Source organism: Cyprinus carpio, chromosome A14 (genome assembly GCF_018340385.1).
Source record: "Cyprinus carpio isolate SPL01 chromosome A14, ASM1834038v1, whole genome shotgun sequence".
Taxonomy (NCBI): Eukaryota; Metazoa; Chordata; class Actinopteri; order Cypriniformes; family Cyprinidae; genus Cyprinus; species Cyprinus carpio.
In genome coordinates this window covers 18,534,035-18,561,173 of record NC_056585.1, presented here as the reverse complement: position 1 = coordinate 18,561,173, position 27,139 = coordinate 18,534,035, and the positions used below count along the sequence as shown (strand labels likewise).

Sequence of the window (27,139 nt, the reverse complement as noted above, 5' to 3'; positions counted from 1 at the left end):
TTTAGGAGAGAAATTGTTGTCTAAACACAATTTTCCATTGTCTGCCCCTAAAAATTCAAGGTTGTTCTGTTAGATTTAGTCAAGCTGTTGTGTAGCGGAGTTATTTTGCATTCGTTATGCACCTTTTCATACAAATTAGTGAACTAAAATGGTTGTTCTCAGAAAACCTCTAGATTCTGGACCTTACTCAGTGGTTTGAAATGAAATAGCTCCTTAATAGTTCTCCTCAGCCAAGCTACATTTCTCTTCTCATTAGCAGCTAATGCTGTTAATCAAATTATCCTGTGCGTCTGAAAGCTTGAAAACACAGAGTGTTTGCTCTCACAAGCAGTCTGAATGCCACTTAGCCACAGGAGTATTGAATGTCTTCAGTCAATTTAGTCATTTTTAGTGAGTCTAACAATCGGGTCATCACGTCCTCTCCCACAGCAGGGGAGGTTACTTCCTTTGTGGCTACATGGTTCTGAACCCAGCTCCTCGATGGACATTTAGCTCCATATTTTTCATATGAAATCTGTTTTACATTCACAAAGAAATACCAGAGTGGGCCAGCATTTTGAACAGTGTTTGATGAATTTTTCATGCAGTATCCTGTACCCTATTATGACGGAAGATTGGCCTGCATTCTTATACTGCAAGGCCATTCAGAGGAACAATCAATTACAGGAATCATTTTGTTTTTCATTCAAATAGCAGTCACTCATATCTCACAAAGGAATAATAGAAAGAAGAGGAGGGGAAAAAAGTGTGAGACTCCCCAGTATTCTTGGGAAAGGTCTTTTGTCACCTTTTGGAGGTTTTATTTATAAACTCCACATCAGTTGTTTCCACCCTTCAGCACAGAGATATCAATCACGGTTGCATGAGTAGAAACTTGGGAGTGTTGCATCACCCAATGTCCTGAAAATGTTCTTTCGTCCTGTTGAAAAGGCTTTATATATTTCCTATGGGACTACTGTTGGAAGCTTCAGTGCAAAAAAATGTTTTTCTCCCTGCAAAGAGTAACTATCTCCCAAAACACATTCAAATATGCAAGTTGATCTCTTTCAACCTATGTCATGCCCAAATATAACACAAAATTGCATGTTTCATGACTCTGATATCACTTTTTAAGCCAGCTTTGTGAGTAAACCCAACCAGAAGGGTATTAAATGGCACTTGCTTGTTGATTTTCAACAGATCATAAAAGCAAACAATGATTGAAAATGCAATGTCCCATTCCCTGAGCCTGCCCTACAATTGCATGCTGACATAGGGAGAAAACGCAATTGCTCCCAATGCTCTGCGGTTCCCCTCTCTCCTGAACATAGCTCTATTACCCACACAGTAGCTCAGATCAAAGTGATTTATCGCCAGTGAGAGCTCAAGTTGTTTAAAATGGCTGGTGTGATTAGTCAAGTATGCATTGGCTCTGAAGAAAGGGACCGGGGTGCCCCAGCAAATTAAAAGCAGCTGCAGATGCGAGTCAACCACAGCAAGGTGGTCATATGTGGCAAACGACAGAGACTCGCAGGGGATCCGGGCAGAGAAACTGGGTCATCGCGCTCCCCTCATGGAGAGACCCTCACCTGTGAAGGAATTCTCAGTGAACCTCTGGAGTATAAATATAGAGGAATGAGACTGCAGCTCTCAAACAACTGAGCTACTGAAATTCCTTCTCTATAATTGCTTACAATTATGCATTTAAAATTCCACAGAGATTTTTTTAGTTAACTGAACAATTTACAGTGCCTAGGATGTGAAGTATGGCATGTGAGTAATTACATTTGTATTGTCTGCATCTAAGTGCACACAGCATTAAGAAATATGTTCTGCATTATTGCATCACTCTACGTCCACTAAAGTGATTTTTACTGTGATGAGTGCCTGCCCTCTCTCTATTGTTTATTATTTGTGGTGCACATTAAACATAGCTACTTATAGACAAGCAGTGATTCATACTGCTTCTGTTCTGCATTCAAAATGTCCGCAAGGGAGCTCACTTCTATTTTTAATATGTAGCTGTGGCTTTCGGGTGAAGCAAAAGTTGATTTTAACTCTGCTGTTGACAGAGCTATAATAAGAACTGAAAGAAGCACAAAAGAGCCCTAGAAAACAAGATGCTCTTGGCCTCGGTTCCTTATGTAAACGATTGTAATTAAACATCCCATAATAACAAGCTCGTGTATTTACACGGCATGTGTTCTAAAATCTCATCTGAGGTTGCTATTATTTTCAGATGTTCCTTTGATGCTGGGTCTTTCATTTTAACGAACGGGACCTTTGTGGGTTAGCGTAGCTGCTAGGCTACAAAGATATTGAGACCTCTCAATTTAGACAGATGTAGACCAACTTCTGGAGGTCTTTCAAAAACTATAAACTATAACCTGACAGTGAAATTGGATAGTGCAAAAGCCCAAACTCCTTGAGGAATAAATGCCACTGTAAAGACATATTAGCTAGGGAACCATTGTTTTCCCCATTTTCAAAACAGACGACTGTCGAGAAAGCAATCGCATGTCTTCATCGAACATCTCCAGATGCTGTACTAAACGCATCTGGCAGCCCTGAAAGCATTCCCTCTGCATTCATCTTAACTGTAATGGTCATACAGCCTGACAAGCCTTGTCATCGCTGTCTGCTTCCATAATTCCTTTGTCTCAGAACAGCAAAAAAAGAAAATAAATATTTGCGTTTGTCCCCACACCACACACAAACATAATGAGCGCTCTGCGGCTAATACCTGATATCTGAGGCTTTTGAAGGGAGAAATAAATGGAACAGGAAAACCATTTGCATTTCATAGAGATGAACCTGTGATGGAAATGAACCTGCTGTTATCTTCACCATTCAGGGCAGAAAAAATGGAGTCAGCCTAGATCAGAGCAGTAATGAAGAGCCCATCAATGGGCGAATTGTTATCTTTAGCGCACGTTGAAATGAGAATATCATTTAATTCCTAGAATAATAACTACGCAGTAGCTCTCAGTGGCTTTTGACATGCATTGAGCACATGTGAATGCCATCTGCACCGCTGTCTCCAACTAAGCTATTTCCTGAGGGGATCTTCATTTTACAGCAATATACCCTGGAGTTTTTTTTTTTTCTTTCTTTCTTTTTCTTCTTCTTCTTTCTTTCTTTTTTTTCTTTGGGGTGTCTCATTTTTTAGAAAATCCAGCTTTCATTATAAAGACTAGTGTCTTTTCGTCTTTTCTATTTCTATGAGATGAAAGCCAAGCTAGCTGTCGATCGAATGAAGGGTGTCTTTAATTTTCCTAATAGCAGAAGAAACCAAAGGAAGTAGGGAAGTTGTAAAAGTGGCAGTGTTGCTGTGGGGGCTGTTGTGACAGTTGCAGCTGTGTTCGTTTTGAATCTGTAAGAAAAATGTACTTCTTTTTCACCCAAAATAAAGGGGGAAAAATGTGGAAAATAGAGATAGGGAAGTCAGAGAAGGAAGGACAAAAAAAAAACTCTCATAACATTTCAGAGGGGAGCTCAACCCCGGAGAGGAATTTGCTGTGCTCATGTGACTACCCATGTGAATAGTAGTTGTTAAATCATCATTCACGGGAGTGCAGGGAGTGTGTGGAGATCAGTGTTGCTGGAGAGAAGCAGAGGGGAAGAGACGACCGCACACTCTGCAGGTGATTCACGTATTGGAATCAAACCAGTTCTAAATCTACAGCTGTACTCACACTTCCGGCATCAGAGTGCTATATTTTAGTGAGAACTGAAAGCCAGTTAGTGTTTATTTTGTTGGGTGGCATCTGTCAGCCCTCGAGTCTGATGGATTTTTTCACTCACTTTGTACACCTAAAACAACAAGAAACCCATAAAGCACAGAAATAAAATAGCAATTCTGAGAGGAATATGGATATTCTTGAGGCCCATGCTGAAAAACAACAACAACAACTCAATTACAATAGTTTATCACACTCCTCTGGCTGGTAACATAGCGGTGCCGCTGTCACTGGTACGTCTCAGGTCTTCTTCTCAGCAGGGTAAGGACACAAGTGAAGTCATCGTCTCACTTCTGAATGACAGCCATCATGTTGTGCTCTGACGGGTAGTCGTATCTCTAGGCCCTAAAGGACAATGAGGGGACACGCTGTCATGAGCATACTAGCCTCTCTCCTCCACTCACCTGTGACTGTGTCTAGACGACCTTTAACGTGCGTCCTCAGTGGACCAGTACGGCATGATGATGCAAACCACTCTCAGACTTCATTGGCTTCCTTGTCTGTTATTAATTCTCCTCGGGATAGGTCTCTCCTGAGAGTCTCCGTATGCTGGGCCACCTAAGAGATCAGAAATGCAGTAGATGAAAAGAAGTAAACAAGAGAACTCTAAAAACCTCTCCACATCTTATCTATCATGAGTACTTGAAGTATATTGAAGCCAGGTGGCATCACCAGGAAGTAAATTGTGGGTAATCTACTTGAATTCTAAATGCGTAGATTGTCATAAGTCTGAAAAGCTCCTGTGGTGGTCACATGACATACCTGCAAAAATGTAAACAAAAGACTGTGCTTCTCAAATGCCTCTTTTATAAAGTAATGAGTTTGGCAGGTATTGAGAGCTCAAGGCCTAGGCACTCGGGACAATTTTAACAATATATCATGAGCAGACTCTGAACTTGCCAGAACATTCTTATGATCTCTTAGGGATACAATATTACATTTTTCTTTGTCCTGTAATACAGCTATTTTTCGCTGTTTTGAGACCAACTAAGCGAATCAATATTGCGAGCAAAAAGAAATGTCCATGAAATTGTGACATGAAGCACAAGACAAGTTGAAATGTATTTTAAAAATAGGGCTGTCAGTCAATTTAAAACAATAATTGATTTATTTAAACATGGCATTCCAATTAATCAGTCACATTATATTCATTGCATGTATGTATGTATGTATATATATATATATATATATATATATATATATATTTGCTAAGAAAAATCCTGAAAGGCAGATAATTCAAAGACATTAGGTTGTGGCAAATTAAAGTTTTACATTTTAAAAAGTTATTTATTATATTTCTCTTTTAGTAAACAGAAGTCTGAGTTTATGTACAGGTCAGGAAGCTTTTTTATGCATTTTTTTTTTTTTTATGTAATTAAAACACCTGTTTGTTTTTTAACGTTTTTCTCCTCAGGCGTACATGCTCAGAAAAAGTGCAGGTCAGAACAGTACACAAATGAAATGTTTAACCGCCAAGGCTTTAAAGCACATAATGTACTTTTGTGATTGCAATAATTGCAGTGTCCCGTGAGTGTAACTCTACCGCTTTGTTAACATTTGATGTGAATGTATATCACGTTGTACAGTAAGAGACGAAGGCTCCAGAACTGCAACTGATAGAACATATGCTGCAGCACGACACTATATATTTCTTCAAAAGCACATCGCTGAGACATTTTAATCATCCACGATCAAAAATCATGATATTGCACACCCCTGCCTTAAGCTAACACCTTTAAAACTGTTATTTTTATTTATTAATAATGTAATAATGTCCATAATCACCTCAATTTGCAATAAGTTTAATATGTTGTCTGATGAAAATTCTGGCATTATGGCATTATGATGGTTAAATCAAATATCAAATCAAAACAAATCAAATTTTATTTATAAACCACGTTTAAAATCAACCTTGGTTGGCCAAAGTGCTGTACATAGCAATCAGTAAAAAAAAAAAAATAAATAATAATAATAATTAAAACCAGGAAACACAATAGTATTACAAAAGGTTGAAAGCACAAGAGAAAAAAATGAGTTTTAAGCATGGATTTAAATTCAGCTAATGTAGAAGCAGTTCGAAGTTGTTCCACCACTTAGGCTCAGCCACTGTCAGCGAGATCGTGGGACAGAAAAGAGATATAGATCTCTTGATCGAAGTGATCTAGATGGGTTGTGAGTGACAATTAGGTCAGAGAGATTTGGGGGCTTGATTGCAATGAGCTTTGTAAATGATAACTAAAATTTTACAAACAATTCATTATCAGACTGGCAAGCACTGTAGAGATAATTGGAGTAATATTATCTCGCAGCTGCATTTTGGACCATTTGGGGACGAGAAATTGAGGATAGAGGTAGCCCGACATATAATGAGTTACAGTAGTCAAGTCGTGTGGAAATAAAAGCATGAATAACTTTTTCAAAGCTTTTTCTACTTAAAAATTATTTGACTTTGTCTAACCAGCATAGATGATAAAATCTGGTGCTAACTATGCTATTGATTTGTTTGTCTAAGACTACTGTTGAGATTAAATCCTAAATTTTTAACGTTGGAGGTAAAGTATGGTGAGAGGGTAAATAATACTTAATCCTGCCAGGCAAGTTGTATGATCACCACTGAGTGGATGAAATTCAAAAAAGCAAACACTGTCACATGAATCAATGCAATGCTCAAGGTATCTTCATGATCGAGCACTATGAATACATTTCTCTGTGTTTCGCCTTGAACTCCATTACTCTCCCATAGTGCTGAGAGCGAATTTACTTTCATTATCATCATTTCTTTGTAATATCTAGCCTTTTTGTCATCTATTCAGGTAACCTGGATACAGGAAAGCACAGAGTAGACAAAATTAGTTAGGTTAAATATGCTAAAGGGGAAGGTCTTTTGCCGTTTGTCATAATACAGGAGAGCAACAACAAGAAAAAAGAACAGGGAATGGGGATTTAAAAAGCTCTGCGATTTTAATCAATAAGAATGCCTGCAGTAGCTTCAAGCTGTATTGACACTGACAAGGTCTTCACAGGACACCAAGTTCATTAACTCTTCATCACATTCTTAAAGAGATATTTCCCTTCATAATGAAAACTGTCATTATTTACTCAACCTCATGTAGTTCCAAACCCGTATTACTTTCTTCTGTGGAATGCAAAAGGAGAATTTCTAGATATTCTCAACTGCTCATTTCTATATAATGAAAATGAATGGAGACCAGGGCTGTAACATTTCAAAAAGGATGCAAAAGTAACTTTTGAAGTCATATGATACAGTAGCTTTGTGTGAAGAACAAACTGATTGAAAGTCACTTCAATCAATAAAGCATTGACAGAACAAATTACCACTCAAACTGCAGGAATAAACAAAGCACGAATAAAAACACTAATAAAAACATATCTCTCCACTTCTTCACAGTAATGGAATATTGTATATTTCATTCTCTTTACAACTCACTGATACTGATCGTAGTCAAATCAGTTCTGCTATCGCCACAGTCATACACTCACGTCTTTACATACATTACTCTTTGTATATGGATGAATACAAACGCAGATCCGTGCAGAAGTTACTCTCAAGCTAATTTCAATACATTACACTCTCTGCAACAGAGCTGACAAACAAGTCGATATTAAATGATGTGTTTACTGCTTTATGCTACACTGCATAAAGTACTTTAATAATCAGAAAACACATTGATTTGTGACATTCATCTTACTGTAGTATTATATTTGTGTGTGTGCATCTTTTGCCTTATGTCTAAGCATAATATATTAATCAGAATTGCTACTGAGACAGATGAGGCTGAGCTCAGCAGTGTAATTTCTCATCATAACACAACACATACATAAATATTAATAGCAGGGTTTTTGGCTGGTGGGCATGAATCATTTCTGTAGACAGAGAGGAGCCACCCATGCATGCCCAAAAACAACATTTAAGAAAGTGCTGAGATAAACAGCAGCGATCCAAGGCCTGGCAACAGGAAAAGCCATATATTGCTTCCGAGACCTCAGACAATCAGACAAATCAGACATTTGTTGAGTCTACTTGAAGCGTACTTACGGCAACAAAGGGCAGCTGCCAGTTCGTATTCTTTAATAGAGGTGGTAGTCATGCTGCCCATCAGCCTGAGCAAACTGACTGGCTTTGACAAAGATATAATTCTTGTGTTAATAAGGAACCAGGACAGTTTCATAAAGTGTGTTCATATTAATGGGATAGTTCACCTGTCATCATTTAAAGAATGATGTAATGTCGTCCCAAACCTGTTTGACTTACTTTCTTCTGTGGAACATAAAATAAATCTTTATTCTGAAAACTGTTTTTGTCCATACAGTGAAATTGTTTTTCAAAATATCTTCTTTTGAGAAGCAATTAAGAGGCGATAAGCACTGGATAGGTTTTCCTAGGTCCAGCATCCTCTTTTGGACACTTAAAAAGTGTGAATGGCACTACAGTATAATAAAAATAGCTAAACAAATGCAATTATTTTTAGCAAAATGTTTCACAAAAGGTTTCAATGACAGGTATGATGTTAAAAAGACACATTTAAAACAAGAAGTCAGTTTTTTATTGTTAATTATTAAAGTATTAATAATACACACTAGTTACATTTAAACATTGGTGTAACATGTTAACATCACATTAATGTGATGAACTGCAAATGTAGTTATTCTGCTAGTATACCAGTGGGAACTTGAGGGGAACTAACTTCATACATCCACTAAAAATTACCAAAGTTGACTACAAATCATTAAAAAATAATAATAATAATTTTAAATTTAGCTTTCAGATTCCACTTGATATTTTATCTCATTCAGTGAAATCCAGTCAGTTTTAAATGGGACATGCTATTGCTGTAGATCAGATATTCTGTGACTTTGTTTTTAATTTGGTATGTTGGGTTGTATGTGTCTGTACAGGTATATGATCATCAGTATAAAGCCGTACTGGATGGACTGGAGACTGAGAGCATGATGGAAATCTATCCAGCACAACACATCGAGATCTTCAGGATGGGAAACGGCACTAATGAGGTCCTAGAGTTGCATGACTTCAAAAATGTAAGGGTTTATGACATACATGTGAAATATTTTCAGGCTCACATTCCTGCAATCCGAGTCTCAGCCTAGAAACTGATGTCAAAATACAGAAAGAGCGTTTTTCTTTTTCTCTCAGACTGATGATATTGAATATCTTTGAAAAGCACTGTGCTAAGCAAAAGCAAACTGGCAGCGATGACATCTCACATCAGCATTCAGACAAACTTGTTGCTGGCCCCATCTTCTTTCTAAATTACTATGGTCAGTGGAGCACAGCCACAAAAGAGATTAGTTTCATTCAAGGCATTGCCATGGGAAACCAGAAAACAAGCGAATAGGTAAAATCATTCAAATCACATGTTGATGTAAATGAAAAGGGAGTTCGAGCACCGAGCCCTCTTCGGCACTTCTTGCAACTTCTGGCTCAGGGCAGACTTTGGAATTGATTTTTGTGAAGGAGGGATGTTGCAAGTCATTACACACACTAAAACTACAAACCATCTCCACAGAGCCTGAAGGCTACAGCCCATGAATGGAAATGCAGTGGTAATGCCAACAGAAACACAAGCAAAATCCTTTCTCTACTGTTTTAGACAAGTACTCTGAGTGTCCTCCAGAAACTCAAAAGTAATAATGAGAATTCCACAGCAGCTTATAGGGAAAGCCAAGGAGATGCATCACATAGACTGTGTTATGAAAAAAAAAAAAAAAAAAAAAAAAAAAAAACATAAAATGTCCGCAGCATGAGGAAGAGAATATTCCAGTAATATTTTTTTTACTGCAAAACAAGGTAGAGTACTAGTACATTTCCATTGCATTTATTTATTTATTGTCCAGGAATCACTGCATATACTGCATGTATCATTGCATATCACTCAAAAGTTTGGGGTCTTTAAGATTTTAATCAATTATTATAAATATTATTTTGAAATCAATTAATTTTATTCTACAGTGTTGCATTAAATTCATCAAACATTCTATTTCAATAAATGCTCACTCACATGTCGTGTGACAGCCGCTTTCTGTGCACATGCACATGATGTGTGTGCTTAGAAAACCCTATATCAGAAGTTTAAACTGATATGATAGACACGATATTCAAAACCAAACAGATGTTTTGTCTTGGCAGAGTATTCAAGCTACAAGCTGTAAAGGCACAGCCCTATTCTGGAAAAGTCGGCAGGGAACAGCAGCTCATTTGCATTTAAAGATACATGCACGAAAACAGCATGTTTTTGCTTACACTCAAAATGGGTATTTTCAAAATGGTATAATAAATGATCTGTGGGGTATTTTGAGCTGAAATTTCACAGGCATATTCTGGGGACACCTGAGACTTACATCTTGTAAAAATGTGCATAATAGGAGCCCTTTAAAAAATTTGAAAGTATCAAGGTTTCCACAAAAATATAAAGCAGCATTACTATTATTAACTTTGATAATAATAAGAAATGTTTCATGAGCACCAAAATATTCTTTCAACAACTATTAAATATCTTTCAGACCCTTAACCATTTGAATGGTTGCTTATGCATATGCGACTGTATCTCACAATTGCACAGCTTTGTTTCTTATAACTTTGACTTTGTCAGTGTGACTTAGTTTCTTATTCAAAATGTAGCAAAGTGCAAAAGAGCTAGAAATATTGTACAAATAGCACATTTTTCTCCAGCCATTGTAGTCTTGTAAAAACCAGTTACAAAAGTGGCTTTTATCATAGTTTATAGTTAAGCCTATATGGAAATGAAAGTGGTTAACATTTAACCTGTTCTTTTTCATTAGTAGTATTATTTGTGATTTGAATTTTGTGAAAGGGAGTCCCTCTTTTGCTGTGTTGCAAGCACTTTCAATTTCACAATCTTGTCACTTTTTTACAATAAAAGATAATTGTCTGTTTTGCTTAGGCTACATCTATACACCTTTCACTTTTTAAGACTAAAACAAATGATGGATTCATTGTTATTTTTCATAAAAAAAAACACAACAACATTAAAACAAGATACAATGACAAACTAGCTTACAAAACGTTTATAAACAAAAACTAATAAGATGAGGCATGGCATACACCACATGCTGTATTATATAATGTCTAATAAATTACAGAACATTTAGCAAACACTGAGGAATCAAATAAATAAATAAATAAAAGAGAGCCTCTATAGCGTAATGTGAGGTAAATAGCAAAGATAAGTTTTCAAAATGAAAACAAAAAGAAAAGTACACTAAACAAAATTATAAACGCAACACTTTTGTTTTTGCCCCCATTTATCATGAGCTAAACTCAAAGATCTAAGACTTTTTCTATGTACACAAAAGGCCTATTTCTCTCAAATATTGTTTACAAATCTGTCTAAATCTGTGTTAGTGAGCACTTCTCCTTTGCCGAGATAATCCATCCACCTCACAGGTGTGGCATATCAAGATGCTGATTAAACAGCATGATTATTGCACAGGTGTACCTTAGGCTGGCCACAATAAAAGGCCACTCTTAAATGTGCAGTTTTACTGTATTGGGGGTCCGGGGGGTCCGAAACCAGTATCTGGTGTGAACACTATTTGTCTCATGCAGTGCAACACATCTCCTTCGCATAGAGCTGAACAGGTTGTTGATTGTGGCCTGTGGAATGTTGGTCCACTCCTCTTCAGTGGCTGTGCAAAGTTGCTGGATATTGGCAGGAACTGGAACACGCTGTAGTATACGTCGATCCAGAGCATCCAAAACATGCTCAATGGGTGACATGTCCGGTGAGTATGCATGCCATGCTAGAACTGGGATGTTTTCAGCTTCCAGGAATTGTGTACAGATCCTTGCAACATGGGGTCATGCATTATCATGCTACAACATGAGGTTGTAGCATGATATGGGGAAGTCGTGGCCTTGTGATTAGAGAGTTGACACCTAACCCTAAGGTTGTGGGTTTGAGTCTCGGGCCGGCAATACCATGACTGAGGTGCCATTGAGCAAGGCACCAAACCCCCAACTGCTCCCCGTGCGCGGCAGCATAAATGGCTGCCCACTGCTCCTGGTGTGTGTTCACGGTGTGTGTGTGTTCACTGTTGTCCATAGTTGTCCATAACATACACCTGCCCATACCATAACCCCACCGCCACCATGGGCCACTCGATCCACAACGTTGACATCAGCAACCCACACGACACCATATACGCTGTCTGCCATCTGTCCTGTACAGTAAAAACCGGGATTCATGCTTGATGAGAACAACTCTCCAAAGTGCCAGATGCCATCGAATATGAGCATTTGCCCACTCAAGTCGGTTACGACAACGAACTGCAGTCAGGTCAAGACCCCGATGAGGCAACGAGCATGCAGATGAGCTTCCCTGACATGGTTTCTGACAGTTTGTGTAGAAATTCTTCGGTTATGCAAACCGATTGTTGCAGCAGCTGTCCGGGTGGCTGGTCTCAGACAATCTTGGAAGTGAAGATGCTGTATGTGGAGGTCCTGGGCTGGTGTGGTTACATGTGGTCTGCAGTTGTGAGGCTGGTTGGATGTACTCTAAAACACCTTTGGAGATGGCTTATGGTAGAGAAATTAACATTCAATTCACAGGAAACAGCTCTGGTGGACATTCCTGCAGTCAGCATGCCAATTGCATGCTCCCTCAAAACTTGCGACATCTGTGGCATTGTGCTGTGTGATAAAACTGCACATTTTAGAGTGGCCTTTTATTGTGGCCAGCCTAAGGCACACCTGTGCAATAATCATGCTGTCTAATCATAATCTTGATATGCCACACCTGTGAGGTGGATTTATTATCTAGGCAAATTTGTGAACAATATTTGAGAGAAATATGCCTTTTGTGTACATAGAAAAAGTCTTAGATCTTTGAGTTTAGCTCATGAAAAATGGGGGCAAAAACAAAAGTGTTGCGTTTATAATTTTGTTCAGTGTAAAACTAAACTTGCTGCCGGTGACAGTGCTTGCATGAATACCAGGAATACCAACAGGTTCACCTTCTCTGGTTTAAGAAGTCTTTTACTTTACTTTACTGTAAAAAGCATCCATCGTTTCTTCAATATTCACATCATTTTTGCTATAATCACCTCCACACAAAATGAGCTGCCAATGAGAGTATAAACCAGGCTCTACACGCCAAGCTGCACAGTTCAAACAAGTTGCCTTTGATGTTTCTCATATGCAACAGAAATGGCAGCGCTTATGAGTTGATCAACGTGGTGGTTGTGCCAATGCGACCACTCACAAAATTTTGTGACATAGGCAGAAAAAATGGTCACAGTCTGGAGTCCTGCAATTAAATATAACCAAAACAGCCTATTATGATTTTTTTTATATCAATAATAAACTAAATATAAATAAAACTTGTCCACTCGGTTTTGTATTTTTGATGTCTTCTTTTCCCCCGACACATTCATAATCACTTTGGCGATGCTTTGATTGCTTTCTGCGCGAGCCGGAGCGTGGAGTAGGCTATAGCCTAAAATACGCCTGCCTATAGGCCTATATTAAAGGATGGTTAATATATTATATTAATCAATTTAATATAGCATGCAACAAGTTGACTAGAAAATTCTTTTTTCGGGGCAGGCCTACTTAGCACAAGGAAGCGCTCCATTTTTTAAATAAAATGCAAAAATGACATTACGAAAATGCGACAGCATTTTTATTATCATCTTAATTATTAAATACAATAGGCTACAGCATGTATATAATTGGTTCTAGGAAAAAATCTGTGGGGGTTCTATGGGGATGCTTTTGTTGCCTTGGGGGAGCTGAAGCACCTGCTAGACCCTCCCTAGCGCCACCCATGTCGGTAAAGATGCAGGGAGAATTTCTTAACAAAGTAAAAGTCCGTTTCTAACATCCTAATACAGAAACAGTATACTGCCAGGGTTAGTTTCCCAGACACAGATTAAGTCTGATCTTAGATCTAGTAATGTTGTTAAGAGCGATTCCTTAGTGCTAAATTGGTTTAGCGCCAGCCCTTGACTTCACCTGCATCCAGGAAGCAGCATTTGTTGTCTCTCAAGCCAATAACTGGTGGAAACAGGTGTGGGCATCTACATACAAGTAATGTGCCAATTATTGGAGCAGAGCTCCTTTGCCCTCTCTACCAATTGCTTCATTCAGTGCTTCCATTCGAATATTTGTCTCAGACCATGCACACATTTAATCTGGCTAATGACAAAGCTGTAGTTCAACACTCTTTCTTAAATGACATTCGTTTCCTATTTTTTATCCGTGTAATGAAGAGTCTTTCCATTTTCCAGTTGACCAGGCTCAGCAATAAATGCATTTCATCAGAAGATAGGTCCTTCTTGTGTGCAAAAGCAAACCATTACCAGAAATTGAAGAGCAATTTGTCACAATCATTTTCAGCACAAACAATGCACTTTTCACTCTTCTCATAACCGTTTCTTTACTAACCAGTGAGCTTAAGTGAAAATGACAAATTTGTTAGTATGCAGTCTAACAGTAGTTATAAGAGTAGAGAACACATGAATTTATGATGCTTCCTTTAATACTGAAGAAATAATTAAGCTCCGACAGTATACTACTCACTCTCCTTATGCTACAACAGCAAAAAGAGAGCAACTGTGGATTACTTAATGTATTCCCGAATGCAGGGAGATATTGTTTTTATCCTTCCGCGTGAAGAGTCTGTAACGCGATAGCCTTTATGCTTTCAGACAGTAGAGCACTTTCTTCAGATGCTCCTGCTAAAATGGGTTTTTCTCTTTTCAAGTGTAAAGCAACAAATTCTATATGGCAGACCATCAGCTGTGGCTTTCAGGAAAAAAGCTCCACACTTCACCAAACAGATTAGCTTCGCAACACAGACCATAAGTGCTGCAAATCAATGGGCTTTGCCTACATATAATCATGGCTTCAGTGGTATACCTCTCTACTGGCTGGGGCTGTAGACCAATAATCTTGAATTGGCTAGGAAATGATTCCCGTTGCTTTAGTTATATAATATTCGCTATATCTGTGCTGCACTGAAAGGCTTCAGGGTGTTTTTGTGAGAGTATTTGAGGTCAAATGCTGATTTTTTATTTTTTGTTTTTCAAATCAGGAATAAACAGTCAATCTCATTAACATCTATGTCTTTCAAGGGCATCACAGGAATTCGTTTTGCCAAGCACCAGAGATGCTACATCAGGGCTCAAACCAAGGAGCTGCCCAAGCTGGACTCAAAGACTATCAACGTAGAGGTATTCTAATCTCATCAAATACATCTTTCAGCGATTTGCTTCCTTTAAACAGGATGAAAAAACAACAACATGAATTTTGCAACAGAGTTCATCAGACTGTGAAAATGAAACTTGCTTCAACCATCACCATTTATCTGCAGTCCAACTAACCAGCAAACCCACGCCAACTCCCCAACCCACCTCCACCATCTCATCATCCCCTCCAGCATTTTCCACAAAAGTATAAACTTGGGTCTCCTGTGGCCGTGAATCCATCCGAAAGTCCACAATCCCATAACCCCTTTGTGGCACACATCAAATGGTGTTTGCCGTCAATCCTGAACTAATATTAATTTTTAATCATCTCCTCTGAAGCCTCAGCCCAAATAGCCTTAAGGAGAGAGAGAGGGGTCCTTGGGAAAGGTAAGCCATTAAAATGGTATTTGAAGATGTTTGCTCCATAAATTTCACTTGACTCAGGGCTGAAGTGATTCATCTCTGTTCTCCTGCTCTAATGGCTGTCTGTATGCTCGGCAAGAGTGATGGGTGAAATTCTATCAATCAAGCATCCAATTTATGGGTGTCATGGAGAATGGCAGGCGGTTTCGAAAGCGCTAAACTCTCTTTCCGTGGCAGTTCATATAGAAATGGGGGAGTGCAGCAAAGTGTCGTGCATCTCCAATTTGTATTAAAAACACAGTGATCTATTATTGTCTCAAGTTCCCAGACATCCTCTTTGACTTTTGGAACAGAAGGTATTGTAGGCAGAAACAGCCTGCATGTTCTCTCCCTCATCGTTTTAATGTCTAATCCATGTTTACAGATACTAATTGCGAAGCAAACGCCATATGTCGCTGCCATTTCTCCCTTTTTTTGCTAAATTGTGAAACCTAATTAGATTTTTCGGCTAAGCTTTGTTTCACAGATGTGAAATCAATCAGAGTTGGCCAGGGCTGAAGCAGTGGGGCTAGAAAGAGAGGGTAGATGGAAAGAGAGAGTGTGATTCACCCGGTTCTCGAGGGGGGACGGGGACACATGGTGCAAGATGGAGCAAGCTGTTCCTACCGTAAAGACACAGCTAACCAGGAGAACATTCACACAAATGATCTCTCATTTATTGGATAAATAGACTAAAGAGTGTAAAATGCTAAAAATGTAAGCTGTGAGCTTCACATGAAGGTGACGGAATTATTTAGGCTTGCTAACTGCCTATTTACATTCCTGCTTTCTCTAAATCTTTGATTATATACATACCAGCATGGAGGCCTGAGATAAATCAGGATGCTATTGAAACCAAAGACTGCTTGCGTGTGGATGATAGAGAGAGCAAGAGAGAGTGAAACAGGCCATTCTTTCCAAGGTTGTGAGCATGTAAAGGAAGTCGAGGTTAAAATCCATATTATTAGCTCCAAATGCAGCTGAGCCGCGGGGCATGTGACCGTGGTCCCAGAGCAAGCTGCCTTAACACACTTCACCACAAAACAATGCTGGCTGAGAAGAAACTGCATGCCACTGATAAGGAAATAAAGCAGCCTGTGAGCACAACCAGGTGACAAGCATAAATTGTATGCTGCCAGTTTGTTTACCATTTTCAATTTATTCAGTCTGGGAAATGATGAAAGCAGTAATCCCTGAACTTCCCACTGGTCTCCAACTGCCCAAATGTCTCCGATAAAATCACGGCCTGTCTTCCCACACAGCCCTAGAGTCTGAGGATAAGTTTGGTAACTACCTCTGTGCACCCTTTCTTTCCAACTTTTGCCATTGATATTTATACTAAAGAGGTTTACATATACTCTTATTTATTATACAATTATTCTGCCTAGTCCAAGGGGCTTCAGACTAAGATGCAGGATGCAAGGGAGTTAGTGGAAAAGATATGTTTATTTATATTTATCTACTTTCACATGTTTATATCATTCTGCTTTTTAAAACAAAAGACTGATCTATGAATATTTTATTTCCACAGCCCTAGTTTTTAACATTAAGAAAAAACTTTTTTACAAGTGTTAATCTCTCCTTAAAATGTAAAAGTTTTCAAGAGAAGACAACACAGCTGTTGTATATTTTAGAAAGAGCGATCATTGCAAGTGAATCATCATATTTGACATTAAAATTCTTGGATCCATTAAGGCACAAAAAAAAAAAAACTTTTATTCGTAAAGGATCAATTAAATCAGTTAAAAATGAATTAAAGTCATTTATAATGTAACAAAATATTTATGTCAAATAATGTTTCTTGAGCATCAGATCAGCACATTAGAATGATTTCTGAAGTATTATGTGTCTGACTACTAACTGGGCCATGCTAACCAGCCAAACCTTGACTCCTTGGTCAAGACATAACTCAGCTTTGCTCTTTTCCCTTCAGTGCCTCTTCCGCAACCTTTAGATGTCTCAAGAGAACCCTCTTAAACTTATCTGGCTAATTTTATTTTAAAAAAAAAATGTGTTGAAATGCTGTGGGATCAGTGCCCTAACCTTTGTTTACTCGTATGAAAGACACGCTTTGCTTGAGCAGTCAAGATGGCCAATTAAAGCAGTCTACTTGCACCGCTGCCCCTCGTTTTAATTTTAGGCTAAAACAGCATCCTTCACCGCTTGAGTCATGCAGGCTGTCCTCAAAGAGTGAAGCTTTTAATCAGGTGGAACTGGAACCGCTACAGGTCAGTGCTGTGTCACTTCCCAACAAACAAGAAAAGGCACCAAAAATGACTTCTAATAAAACAAGAGCAGCGGGAAGAAAAAAAGAGGGCTGAGAGGGAGAGCAAATGGAAAGAAAGAGGGGAATCTAATATAAATGATAGTAGCTCAGACAATAGCCTCAGGATTCTACATCAAGCTTAACTAATGTGCAATTAAGCTTTAGACTGGGAGAAAATCACCTTGTAAAAATATTTGTCATGTGAGCCGTTTCTCTGGTCTCTGTACTAATTAACAAGGGAATGTAGCAGAGTTTGTTTGTACTTCTATTTACACGTAACTACAAGCACAACAAACATACACCTCATGTGATTACATTACCCAAAGATGCTTTCTAGATCTCAATTAGAATGAACTGACATACAATCACTATCATTAAGTAATAATAATTTACTTATAAGCTCATGAACTGTAGAACTAACAAATTAAGTACACTATTATCAGTTGTATAATTAGTTGTATAATGGGTGATGGGGTGGATGCACCACAGTCTACTTTAATATGCCTTGAGGATTGAATAACGCATCAGTCCTTCCTTAGAGCATCACAGCAGACAGACTTTAAAGTCATCTTAAAGTCAGATATATTACTGTACTCCTATTGCTATACAAATTAAAATGCAACACCACCAGTGCCTGCAGAAAAGGGCATTTTTTCCTCATTCAAAAAAAGGGAAGAAATAAGTGTGTTTCACAAGAAGGTACAGCTATGGTCTTTAAGATAGGTCAAATTAAATATTTTAGCCATGGTCAGCAGTTAGTTCTCTGCTCCCTGAAGAGTAAGAGTGAAATGATCCAAGGCAACAACATTAAGCAGAGACTTCAGCTTTATCTTGTTTGGACTGTGGAAAGGAGACCAAGGATGCCTGTATGTGCAATAAACTGACAAACAGAAATGTGTTTGGAGGGTACGGAAAGAATTGGGTCAGTTTCAATCAAACTAAATGAGCTTCTGAATGCACAGCTGAAGTATCAATAATTTCCCCTCAATCCCCACATACAAACATTGATCCTAAGTGTTTTGTAGTAGTTTAGTTTTATAGTGGTAGTTTTATAAAATAGGCTTTGAAGTGAAAATATGACCTGAGTTAGCAAGTTGTGTAAGATAGGATTTATTTTTCATCTTACCATACACAGAACTGCTGAAAGACACAAGGATCCAGTCGCAAACTGCTCACACTGCTGACACTTCACTCATGCTCATTTAAACAGGGACTGCAGTGCTAACCAGAGTCTGTGACAAAGACACATCATTCACATTAATGTGTAAATGTTATTTATAATGGATTTGTGTGGTTGTGATGGTTTAATGAATCAGATTATTTAAATGTTAAAACTAATTGTATAATTGTAGTTAAAAACAGAAGTCTAATCATTTGCAGTTAAGCAATTTGTTGACTAGCTATGATAACTTATTTTTATCCTCGGGTGTCATTAAAACAATGTGTAATAAAAGCATGCCTGATCACTTTCAAATTTAGCTTCAGTGGCCATCTGACCTCTGGTGCAATGCAGTGAAATTGTGAGAAGATTTAGCACATATTGAAATCTTGGGGAAGTAATATCGATACCATCCAAGCATTGAAAAAGTTATGGAACTCATTACTATGCTTCAATATACTAAAATGTAATGTTTACTATTATATAATGATATGTAATATACTATTTTAATAATATTATATAGCTGTGATTGACTGTTATTAGAAATATTGGCAATAATGGCCTTCATACTATCGGTGTCAGATCAGCCATCCATATCTATGACCTAAAATGTACATCCTTTTCACAGGTTAGTGAGACTGATGAAGTGGATATGCAGATTGTGGACTCTCAGATATGGATCCCTGCTGAAGACCCAATCTCCAACAAAACATTCCTGTTGAATTCCAAGATCTGGGAGATTTGCCAAGATCTGCCTATCCACTGGATCCACCCATCTCCTCTCAGAGGTTACAAACAGGGCTTCACCGACTTGAAATCTAATTCAACCCTAGTGATAAGGTTTCAGAATAGCCTAAGAGTCAAGTCTGTAATTTCTTTTGCTCTCCACTGTTTGCTTGTACATCCCTTCAATAGGAATTTCATGGTTAATGCACTAGCAATGTTCTAAGCAATCACTGATTAACTAATCATGGACACAATACACCATGTTTGAGTAACATTTTTGCCACAAACCAACTTTTTCCAAATGAGGGCATTATAGTACTGGAGGGTTTTATTTTCTTCAAGGGTTAGTTCACTTCCAGAATAAAACTTTTCTGGTAATTTACTCACCCCCATGTCATCCAAGATGTTAATGTCTTTCTTTCTTCAGTCGCAAAGTTTTTAAGGAAAACATTCCAGTTTCAATGCAGCTTTAAAAGGCACTACACAATCCCAGCTGAGTAATAAGGGTCTTATTATCTATCAAAATGATCTGTCATTTTCTTAAAAAATAAAAATGTATATACTTTTTAACCACAAATGCTCATCTTGCACTAGCTTTACTTCACGCATTACATAGTCACGTTGGAAAGGTCACACATGACTTAGGTGGACATACCGACCCAGTGTTTACAAAGCAAACATGCTAAGAAAGTCAAATGCCCTTTACAAAAACATTTAAAACAACTATGTCAGAGGATTTTGAAGTTTGAGGAGAAAATGAGATGGAGATTTTCGCTCTACCCTACCTTTTTGAACCAGATTACACAGATGAAGAGCTAACCATGCGTAGCCTTTCCAACGTGATTATGTAATGCGTGAATTTGAGTACGCGCATCGGGGAGCTAGTGCAAGATGTGCATTTGTGGTTAAAAAGTATTTAAATTTTTCTTCTTTTTTTTTTTTAGAAAATGAACAATTAATTCGCTAGATGAGATCCTTATTACTTGGCTGGGAACGTGTAGAGCCCTTTGAAGCTGTATTGAACTGGACCTTCAACCCCTTGGCCACCATTTAAGATCATTATATGGAGAAAAATCCTGGAATGTTTTCCTCAAAAACTGTAATTTCTTTGCGACTGAAGACAGAAAGACATGAACATCTTGGATGAGAAGGGGGTGAGTAAATTATCAGGAAATTTTTATTCTGGAAGTGAAATAATCCTTTAAGGAAGATCAAAGAGACCTTTCATGATATACATTTTTTAGTAGCAAGTTTTTAGCATTACTGTCTTTCCTTCTGTGATACAGATGCTGAGTTCCACGATGTAGAGGACGTGGAGGAGACCCCAGAGCTGGAGGCGAGAGGTCCACGTCAGGCCCGGGACGTCATGGACCAGTTACCAGTAAACGACTATGTAAGTATGAGCCTGAGGTTCATTACTAAAAGACGTGTTCAGACTGCGGTTGAGCCGAATAGTCATGCTCTCTTTCTTGGTATAAATCGCTCATTAATCGATGTTCCCTTTCCGAACTTAAAACAGACTATGTGGACCACAGGGTATTGAAATTGCTCTATATATCTGCTGAAATCAGGCCAGTTCATTTAAGACTCCCTTAATGTCTTACAGCTAATGGAGAGGGATATTTAGCCTTCAAAGGAAGCAAGTTTGCCTTGCACAATTTTTCCTTGCCTCTCTTATGTAGTTAGTGGTGTACAAAGACAGTCTCCCAAGGTCACTCATTTATGAATAGATAAATGTATTAAATCATGCTTTAATTATCAAAGCATGGAGAATCAAGCAGCCTAAGAGTGTCCTTTATTGCATGAATGAAGTAAAGCATATGTTCAATGATTAATTATCCTGAAGTCACATGCACTAATGCTTCACACACCTACGATATACACCTCCCCAACTAGCATGTGACTTCTAGCCTGACTTCAAGCACAAGGATGAGAAAAGAAAGAACTATGGGGTGGGGGAAAAAGCACATTTATCTGCAGAGACCCAGGAATGTCTTGCCTGCCCACCTCATCCAGCAACACAGGCTGCAACGCACTGTAAAATTAAAGGCGACCCAGATGAAACCATCTTTCCCTTTTGAAATCCTCTCCTTCTGTCAGCTGGTTAATACACACCAATCCAGCCAATTCCAAGGCTAAGCACAGGCGGGCTGTGTTTGTGGGCAGAGCGATAACAAAGGCTTTAGGGAAACGTCAGAGGGGATGTGGCTCCCAGTAATTGGAGTCTGGAGTCATGTAGATGCTGCTGGGAAGCCAGATATCCAAGACCTTTGAGAGGATCCTAGACGCAAGCCCTTCTTTAGCTCTCCCACCGGCAGAAGTCTGCAGATCGAGGAGGGAATTCATATTTTGCTACAGGTCTCTTCCTGTTGTGCACTTTTTATAAATAATCATCAAAATTCCTGTGACAGAAGGCCCGAGATATACGAGGCTGACCTTTCCCCAGTCCTGCCACGCTGATGCGTTGCATGCCAGCACAGCTCTGGATATCTTTCAAACTGAATAACTATCATCTGGCTGTGCTGAGAAATTGCATCATGGTCCTTGACCTACATTGGGAGGATAAGACTGATGATTGGGTCCAGTCGTATCTCAGAATTGTGTGCCTGCCACAGTTGTTGATGGTTGGAATCGTGACCCCACGTCCGAGCTGAAAGCATTCTGGCTTGCAGATCCCTGATTGAACCTGCCTCCCGGTGTCTGTCTGAACTTAAGATGCACTGTCCAGTCAAGGACCCGATGAAGATGAATTCACTTTAAACTTAGGATACTAAAATGAAACAAAGACTTTGTTTCAAGTTTCTTTTTAAATCTGTAATTTAAAACAAACACTTTAAAATTAACATTATAACCAGCAGTGCACATAAGTGGTCCGCATGTGCTACCAAAATAATGTGCTGTGTAAATTAGTTTAGAGCGCGCGTTTGCCTACAGACATGGTTGACAGCTGTTAATGCACAAATACCATTTTAGATCAAACATACTGTACTGTATAAGATGTCTATTCAAACTGAAAGCATAAATCTAGGCTAACGTTTTCAAAGCACAATGCAAAACTGTGACATTTCATTCACTGATGCTCTACAGTTGGCACCGCTAAACCAGGAAGCGCATATGCTTACTTCCCGGCAACCCGCCAAAATAAAAGCTTGCTGATTTTAAGTTTGAAAATAAAAAATTCAAATAATTCCAATTCAGAACCTGAAAACTTATGTGCACCCCTGATTATAACACATTGAGTACAGTTATAAATTAAATAACAAGCATACATGTTATATCGTATACCTGTTTATGCTATACAAACACCACAAATGACCGTTCAGCATTTTTTGTGGATGCCAAAAATAAGGGCTCTACATGTATATATAAAAAACAACATCCTATATTATTCTATAACTACATTACCATTCAAAAGTTTGGCAGCAGTAAGTGTCATGCTTGCCAAGGCTGAATTTATCTTATCAAAAAAAAAAAAAAAAAAAAAAAAAAAAAAAAATATATATATATATATATATATATATATATATATATATATATATATATATATATATATATATATAATATATATATATATATTGTACGATATTACTACAATTTAAAATAAGTTTTCTAATATAACATCTATTTAAAATGGAATTAATTCCTGTGATGGCAAATGCATTACTCCAGTCTTCAGTGTCACATGATCCTTCAGAAATTATTCTATTAGAATATACTAAATTAATATCTATGTTAAAAACTGTTGTGCTGCTTAATATTTCTGTGGCAATCATGATGCATTCTTTGACGAATATAAAGTACACTATATAAAGAACAGCATTTATATAATATAAAGAACAGCATTGGTTTGAAATAGAAATATTTTGTAACATTATAAATGTCAACATTGCTGAATACAGTATTAATTCCTTCAGTATTAATAAAATTATTGACCCCAAACTTTTGAACAATGGTGGATATCAAAACTAAAATAATTTAATAAAACAACTTTCTTCACACTTGAGCATACTCTAACAAGCATTCCTCCACAGGTTTCGCATTAAGTTTTTGATGAATGTTCAGCTTCAATGATAATTAAATTCCACCATACAATGAATGCAAATGCTTTTCTTCTGTTGTAAATGGGATATCTAGATTTGATACATAAGTAATCTGTAAAAGAGGTCTTTCTCCATCATTTACTGATAAACAGATCCTCCACAAGAGATGTTTTTGTGTTTGTGTGCACTCCGATCCATTCCAATCTGCTCCAGATGTCCCAATCAGAATGAAGCATGTATAATGTCAAACTAAATAAAAGGCACTCAAATAAATAAACAAACATTATGTTAAACATATTTAATTATGTTTGAGACATTAATAAGTTAACTTTGACAGTCCTGAAAAAAAGTTAATAATTTGATGCACGAAGAAATTTGCTCAATATGTATTTATAATCAATAAAACTATTTTGGGAAACAGTGTTTCTCTAGTGTCTTGATTAGCATTAAGATTAAAATAATTTATACCTTCAGTAATTGTGGTTTATGAAGTAAATCCACAGGGTTTGAAGCTGAGAATCAACTCTATGATGTGCCACGCCATAATAAATGAGTTTTTGTGCTTTCTCACATTAAATGCTACTACATCACACTTTACAGGCTATAACACTAAACATAACCGAGAACATGACAGGCTTTGTAAGGCTAATACAAAACTCTACAGTCAGCTATAGGCACCTGTTCTTAATTACTCTTATTAGTTTATGCATGACTGACATCATGTCCCGGAGTACTTCACTTCTTCTCACTGACATATAAAGTCTCAAACATAAAGTTATTAACACTCACTTTCTCATTGCAGCAGGATAATCAGTTTGATTAATATTCCTCTGCGGAACAATACCATTCTGTTTGTTTTATCCTAATCACACATCATTTCACTCGAAAGAAAAAAAAACTCTTATTTTTCCAAATAACATCCACCTTTCATGTCGGCAGGGGGTTTTCTGTGAAAGTCTGATAAAGCAAATAGTGCTACACTGACAGGCTTTGTGCTGTTTCCAAAATGAACTGTTGTCTCAACACTCTTGACCCTAAACCTGACAAACATTATGAATCAGTAATTGTCTTTGTGCATTTGTGAGAGTAATAAATCAAAGACTATACAAGCATCACCCTGCTTTCTCTTCCACTAGTCTAATCATTAGGAGAATGCAATTTTCACTCCATTCATCATTGCATAGTGAGCTCATGAAAACTCATACATGCCTTGTTTATGGAGAACATAATGAGAGATGGGACTCCAGAGGAGAAATGCATGTCATTATGCATCTTCACACGCACATGCACAGGCACATTATAATTCACTGCACCCTTAATCTCAAACCCAAAAAGATCAATAATGATAATAATATACCTGTTTATGCTATACAAACACCACAAATGACCATTCTGAAATGCCATTTCCATACAGGCAACACATTTCAAAGAGATTTTCTCCCCTCGCATTCATTTGCGTCATTTCCCAACCGGAAGTCTGAAACGTTGCAAGACAACTTGGAGAGATATGGCTTCATCTGCCAATCTAATGCAGATCAGCAGAGGTGACTAGGTCCATGACAGTGTTTTTAATCAGATGGATAACATCATATTGTGTGCATCGTAAGCTTGGGGAGACCGAAATGCAGTCAAATGAAACAGTGCGAGTCGAGGGTGCTGTGTGCTCCAACAGTTACGGGAGATAGAAAGTTAAGTGGCACTTCTCGGAACCCATCTCGTTGTAACGACTGATCAAAGGCATGGCACTCAGCCCTGGGTAATCTGGAGAGGGTACATATACACGATCACAATGGAGAGGGCCAAGGGCCATTAATTCTACCCAATTTACCTTTCACTCCACTTTCATTTGGCCCTTACACCAATTCACACCCTGCCTGCGAGACCAAATAAACCGATCCTTGTTGGGCGTTCATTACCCTGCTAATTGCTGTATGAACGTGCCATACGCTTTATGCCAAAGTCAAAGGAGGGCATGAAAGTGCATAGGGGAGGGTTCTCATTTCTGAGCTGAAATGAGGCCGGGGTCGCTGCTCAGACTGAGGCGCCAATGCTGTGCTTTAATGGGAGTGGGAGGGCTGGGATGAAAGAAATAGTGTAATTATCTCAGTGGCTGCCAGTGTCAAACTCGCTGTGACTGAGAAAGGACAGGCAACAGGGTTATGGGACTTGAATCAGAGATGCTAAAGCCAAGTGATGCCACCAGCGGAGTAATGGAAAGGTCAAGGGCAATATATCATGTCTGATACCCTGGCTTGGCATATCAAAACCATCTCATTTAAATGCCACTCTGATCCTTGTGACATATCCGAGCGTGACAGGGTTTTTTGTCATCGCGTGTCTACACCCCATAATCACTCTTCAATCCCCCTTCAGAACACTGTACCTTTTTATTGCTAGAATCAAGCCATCAGACATGCGCCCTGTGGCGAGATTGCAGGTATTGTTTGGCCGCAGTTCTGACCCTGTTGACTCACTCTCTTTGCAGAGAGAAATCGGGCTGGAGCTGGACAACAGCCTAGATGAGCAGGGCTACTGCTGCCAGCACTGTCGTCGGGGGTACCGTTACTGTCGGCGATACCACGAGCCCCTGGGCGGCTTTTGGCCGTATCCCTACTATTACCAGGGAGGACGGGTCATCTGTCAGATTGTCATGCCCTGCAACTGGTGGATAGCAAGAATGCTGGGACGAATTTGAAGGTGCCGGAGGGAACCAATGGTGCTATGCTGCTCAGGGGTGCACGTAGACCAGCTTCATTTGTACGAAATGCTACATATACGCTCAAAAATTTCCCATTCTTTGTGTGAAAAAAAATCTCTTAAAATAAGGCAAAACATTAGCTCATCCTCGGTGACCATGTCACTATCATAATTATTTTTTATATTATATTTGGGTAGTTGATGGATAACAATCAAAATCAAGATTATAGTATATATATAGTATATAGTATATATAGTAGATATATAGACTATATAAAAACAGGGAAATTGCATATTTTAGGTGCTATTTTTTCCACAATCTCACCTTTGTGCTTTTATTAATTTAATCTGTGGTACTACAAATGTTAATACAAACATTTTCCATCTCAGACTATTTTCAACAGCATTTTGCATGACATTTTTACAACCATATTAATATTAAACCACATTTGTCTCTCAATTAATATGGTTACAAAAACTGTTATTATACAGTTAACTGTTTAAAACAGCGCTAGATGGAGTCTCATGTCAATGGAGAAAGTATTTCATGTCAACTACCCATATATATATATATATATATATATATATATATATATATATATATATATATATATATATATATATATGTGTGTGTGTGTGTGTGTGTGTGTGTGTGTACTTTTACACATGGTTGTTTTCTGTAAGACTTATCCTTTTCAGTGAACAGTGTATTTATCTGTCCTTGACCTGATGTTGATACTGGAAGTAGAACAGAATCAGGTGTTTTGGAAATGGTCAGTTACTGTAGTTACGTATTCCATGCAGACCTTTCAGAACAATAGTGTAGGTGACCATTTCTATGTACCCTTTATTTGTCTTGTTTTTACTGGATGAGAGGCATTAG

General features: G+C 38.1%; 1 protein-coding gene across 1 annotated transcript in view; it reads left to right on the top strand.

The window, feature by feature from the left end:
- tnmd (tenomodulin) overlaps nucleotides 1-26,840 on the top strand; it is a 36,809-nt gene extending 9,969 nt beyond the window's left edge. The window contains exons 3-7 of the mRNA XM_042770137.1: nucleotides 8,637-8,777; nucleotides 14,853-14,951; nucleotides 19,422-19,581; nucleotides 20,806-20,912; nucleotides 26,045-26,840. Of these exons, the coding sequence (XP_042626071.1) occupies nucleotides 8,637-8,777; nucleotides 14,853-14,951; nucleotides 19,422-19,581; nucleotides 20,806-20,912; nucleotides 26,045-26,254 (717 nt within the window). The 3' untranslated portion in view covers nucleotides 26,255-26,840. The remainder of the gene's footprint in view (nucleotides 1-8,636; nucleotides 8,778-14,852; nucleotides 14,952-19,421; nucleotides 19,582-20,805; nucleotides 20,913-26,044) is intronic.
- Nucleotides 26,841-27,139: the final 299 nt, after the last annotated feature.